The sequence below is a fragment of the Orycteropus afer genome, unplaced genomic scaffold, assembly GCF_000298275.1.
Source record: "Orycteropus afer afer isolate SDZICR_OR568_19922 unplaced genomic scaffold, OryAfe1.0 scaffold00227, whole genome shotgun sequence".
In the NCBI taxonomy this organism is placed as follows: Eukaryota; Metazoa; Chordata; class Mammalia; order Tubulidentata; family Orycteropodidae; genus Orycteropus; species Orycteropus afer.
In genome coordinates, this window is record NW_006921814.1 from 294,900 (window position 1) to 300,282 (window position 5,383).

Here is a 5,383-nt window from a genome sequence, read left to right on the forward strand (position 1 = left end):
AAAAAAAAAAAAAAAAGGCTGTTTTCCTGGATCAGTATCGTACATTTTGGAAGATTAAAAATCAAAAGGCTTATTTCATAATTAAAAGATTACCAGGCATTCAAAACAGCATTTATTTTATTCACAATGTCCTATACTGGGAGTGTCTTGGCATGTAAACCAAAAAGATGATGTTTCCTTCTCATTTCAAATATCAAGTATGGGAAAATCCCATTTTATGTCTGTTCTACCTACTAAGAAGTCTTATAATTTCATTGCCCTACTCAACCACATAAAATCATTAGCCCTAGCACCAAAGGGGTTAAAATGAATTCACTGAGAAACAAATTATAGACATGGAAACCACAGAGTGACACTTTAGCCAGCATTTAGGCCAAAAGAGGGCCTGTCTTACTGTTGGGAACACAGGCCAATCCCTCCCCACCTCTACAACTGATACATAAGAATAAATAGAAAGAAATTAAGTGAAAACAAAAACTATAAAAATACTTTTGTCCTCCCAGAGTTACCTCTATGAGATCTGTTGAATCTTTGTTCCCCAACATCACTTAAATAAAAAATATTCAGTTGCCTAAGTAACACCACAAGGAGCTCTGGTAGCACACAGGACACGATGGCAGTGAGTTTGGTTTGTGTTTTTAACTATGACTGTATGTACCTTTTGATGTTCTAGCCCTCATGTGATGCAACCCCCACCCCCTGCCCTGTTTCCTGGTCTCTTTACTCTTTCATGAAAACCAGTTGCTGCCCAGTCAATTCCAACTCATGGCGACCTTATGTATGTCAAAGTACAATTTGGCTCCAAAGAGTTTTCAATGGCTGATAGTTTAGAAGTAGATCAACAAGCCTTTCTTTCAAGGTACCTCTAAGGCACTCAAACCTCCAACCTTTGGGTTAACAGTTTAGCGAGTTAACTGTTTTCACACCCAAGGACTCTGCATTCTCCTATTTCCTCTGGCAAGAGCCTACTGTCTTCCTGCCTTTCCCACATCCTATCTCTCTAATTCAAGATTTTTAGCAAAGAAATCTGATTTAAGGCTTGTTAATTGGAAATAACAAGTTGTTACAAATTTAATTGTGTCCCCTAAAAATATATATTTAAGTCCTAAACCCTGTACCTGTAAATATGACAATCAAGAAACAGAGGGTTTCTTTTATTATATTAACAAGGTTGTAAAAGAGTAGGAAAGGTCAAAATCTAATCACTTCTTGAGTAATAAAAAGAGCAGAATAGGCACAGAGACACACCAGGAGACATACATCAAGGGACACCAAGGACCTCGTGGGGCTATAGACAAGGACCTCCCCTAGAGCCACACCCTGAATTTGGACTTCTAGCTTCCTGAACTGTGAGAAAGCAAATCTCTGTTCTTTAAAACCACCCACTTGTGATATTTTTCATTATAGTAGCACTAGGTACTAGTGATTCACTGATGATTCTTTATTACTGCAAAACAAACTCAAAATTCTTACTTTGGCATTAAATTCTAGCAACTATTTCACTACCTCCATGCCAGGCTGCCACATGCATTCTGCATGCAACTCAGTCATATTCATTCCTCAAACATGCCCTCTAAGGGCAGCCCTCTTTCTCCCACCCTTACCCCAAAACCCCCTTACTAAAATCAAACCGATTCTTTCACACCCAGTTTACCTTTGAAGTATGATTCTCTTGGAAACCAACTCTATGTTCCAATGAGAGCAGACTACTTCCCACTTCTCAGTGATACTCCGGACTTTGATGCTTTTATTCCAGTCACACAATTTTCTTCTGCTTCTCTCTTAACTACATATCCCCATATTCAATTTTCAGCTACTGGCAAATCTCGAGTGATTCAAATGTCACCTGCACTAAAGGCTTCCTCACACCCACCAAGCATTACACAACACATTGATTAGCTATCTCTCTCTCTCTCCTAGAATGTGAACTCCACTGTAATAGAACTTCTCATGTTTGTATCTCTTCTTGTGCTAAAGCACGGTGCTCTGTATAGAAGCTAGCTGTTAACTATTTTTTTTAGAATAAAATAAAACATTATGTTTACACAATAATCTAAAATCACACATGCATGCAATGTATTTTTACAAACTTACTTGCAAGTTTTCTTTTTAGACATGATTATAAAAGACAATGTAAAAATTTTATTTTAAAAAACAGGACCATTTTAAAAATCATCTGCTATTTCCAGTCTTTGAACCTAAAAGTGGAGGGAAAGGGGAAAGGATCTGCTATTTCTAGTCTTTGAACCTAAAAGTGGAGGGAAAGGGGAAAGGCAAGCAAAGCTACTCAGCTGCATTCACTAGGATTTGGCAAATGTTTATTTACTTAGACCACTGTATCAAAAACTTTTCCTAGACAATGCATATTTTGACACCAAATTTTAATAGAACCTTTATAACTATAAAATGAATAATTTATGCTACTCAACATACTGAAAAAGTAGAAGAAAAATTAGGCCAGGAACTGGCTATGGAGGCTTTTATAACAGAATCTGAACCTCATGTGTTTAGGATAGTTTAGATTTACTTTAGCTTGGCAGTAACACAATGGCCCTGATGACCATCCAAGAATTCCTTTATTTTATGATTTTAGTAATTCCTCTTGTTGGTTCAAAAAATCATGACATTAGCATACAAACCACAGAAACCAAGTAAGAGGGATGGATCAAAAAATAACTTCTTTTTTCCTTCAACTATCCTTTATAGTCACTTTGAGTCATTTTGCAGGAAAGGATGGGACATTCAACTTGAACTCCTCAGATCTAGAATAATCTTAAAATTTACATGTGTGTGCCCAATTGCAGCAGTCAAAACAGGCTGATGGGCAGGTTGACACAGAAGGAAAGCAAGGTTTACCAAAGGCATCTGCTTTGCTATTCTCATCACTAAGGAAATTCTCCCCTTTCTAATATCTCTAGTTAAACAGCAGAGTCCCCATAGCTTTATTCACTTGTGAACGATAACAGGCTTTCGCTCTGCTTTATAAGGCAGAGTTCTGCCTGCTTCTGAATAATTGCTACCTCTGTGTGTGTGTGGGATGGGGGAAGACACCACAAACCTGTTGGCACTTGAGTCTATTCCCATTTATAGTGATCCTACGTGGTTTCCAAGCCAGTAAATCTTTATGGAAGCAGACTGCCACATCTTTCTATGGAGCTTCTGGTCAGTTTGAACCCCCAACCTGTTGGTTGGCTGCCAACAGCTTTAACCACTACTCCACCAGGGCACCATGCATGTCTCAGAAAAGGGAACCCCAAATGGCAAGTAGCACCAGAATTCTCAATATTGGATTGAAAAGTGAAGGTATGAACAATCACACCTTAACCACAGTACTCACTTAATTTTCCTGTCAATTTCACACACCCAATTATCCTTTTTTTTTTTTTTTTTTTAATTGTGATTTGGGTGAAAGGTTAGAGAGCAAATTCACTTTCCATACAGCAGCTCACATATGCTTTGTCTCATGACATTAACTACAATCTCCCACAATGCAACAGCTCCCCTCCCACTTCCTCTCCATAGTTACCTCTTCCTTGTATCCTTCCTTCCATGTACTGCTGCCCCCTGAGCTGTCTCCCTGTGCATACACAGCCCTTCTATTCTCCCATGATTGCTCTCCCCAAGGAGTGTATCTACCTAATGTAAATGTTCAGCTCATATGCCTGCCTGTCTTTTGTTTGCCTGGAAGCCACAGGAGTGTATTCAATTCAGACCTGAAGGGGAGCTAGGGGACATAGTATCAGTTGTTCCATCAGGCTCTATCAGACCAGCAAACCTGGCTCCTTTTATTATTATTATTTTTAAATGATTTTAAGTTTTGTTCCACATTGTTCTCGCACTTTATCCAGAATCTCCAAATAGATCCCTCTCCAAGTACACCCAATTATCTTTACAAAAAAGTTTCACTAGTTTAAAATTACTAAAAATATTTCCATATCAATCATTTCTGCTTTATCTCAGCGTAAGTTAGGTTTTACCACAAATTTTCATCCAAAGGTAATGAAAACTGCTACAAAAATAACAAGGATAATCCAATCAAACATTCTTTCACAAAATTCTTACAATGGCTTATTGCTTTGTGTTTCTAAAATCATGGTGCTTCCCATATGGAGGAAATCCCATGGCATCATGAATTCTGGTTAGTTAAGGTTTCACTTTATGGGCTTAAAAAATGTAAAAACATACATCAAGATTTTACTGGCAAACATATGTAACGATTATACCAATTTTGAAACACACTTTTTTTTTTTTTTTTTTTTTAAATCATCACCCTTCAAATAGAAAATCTTTAAGTAGTGAGGTAAGGAAAGACATCATGGATGTCACTGCTAGGATGAGTTTTTTATGAGGTTCAGACTTTATGAATGAAACTGCCCTTCACTCATGACACTGTTTCTTAGTTAGACAGGTCCCTCTTGAGACTCACTCACCAGACTCCTTGGCAAAAGCAACAGGAAGGTACAGTCTGCCTTTTCCAGAGAATATGCCCACAGCCCTGGTTCTTCTAGGCTGTCTATCTTCCCCTTGCAACTAATAGGCTTTTCCAGTAGTACTGGGTAGCTTTCTGGTTTATTTGGCTATGACTTGTTTTAAGTTTGCAGTGGCTTAGAGAACGGTTTTTAAAAAGTTCCCAGGCAAATTTCTGGGAGAATATTTTTCTTTCTTGGTTCCTTTTGAAATTGGGGGAAATGAAAACTTAAAAAAAAAATCAAAAACACAATTCATAGCATTAAGTAAACATTTGTTCAGCCTATACACATCACTGTTTTTAAACTAAGGTACATGCAAGAATGGACTGGATGTAAGAAATTTTAAATGCAGGGATTTTAGGAAGCAGCCAATGTCCTAAATAAGTTACTAACTCTAATTACCTTTGAGTAATTACAAACTGACTATCAATTTAAGTAATCGAAAGTGGCATTTTTTCCTCCTATGCCTGGACAAATTTCTCTAACACACATATAGGATAACCTCCTCCCCACATTGCTTTGTGAGACTTTTTCTTTGTTCCACATGTATTACAAGTTCTCCTTCAATGATAGCACTTTGCATTAAATAAGACATTCGCAAACTTTAGAAAGCATCAGAATAACCGAGAGGGCTTGTTAAAATGCAGATTCCCAGGACCCACCCCCAGAGTTCCAGTAAATCTGAGGAAGAGCCTGAGATTTGCAAATTTAACAAATTTCCTATTGGTTTGGGGCTGTATGGATCAGCTTACCAAAAAACAAGGATGACAGAAGCAGCACAGTGAAGGTCTGCTACCACTTTTCCATTGCTACCAAGTCAATTCCGACTCATGGCAACACCATGTGTTATACAAAAATTGTTCCATAGGGTTTTCTTGGCTGTAATCTTGACATAAGTAGATCATCAGGCCTTT

General features: G+C 37.8%; 1 protein-coding gene across 1 annotated transcript in view; it reads right to left on the reverse strand.

Annotated features, from left to right (window-relative positions):
• The window catches only part of AFF1 (AF4/FMR2 family member 1), a 140,054-nt gene extending 137,937 nt beyond the window's left edge, over window positions 1-2,117 (reverse strand). Inside the window, 1 exon segment of the mRNA XM_042782047.1 lies at window positions 2,095-2,117. Coding sequence (XP_042637981.1) covers window positions 2,095-2,117 — 23 coding nt within the window.
• Window positions 2,118-5,383: the final 3,266 nt, after the last annotated feature.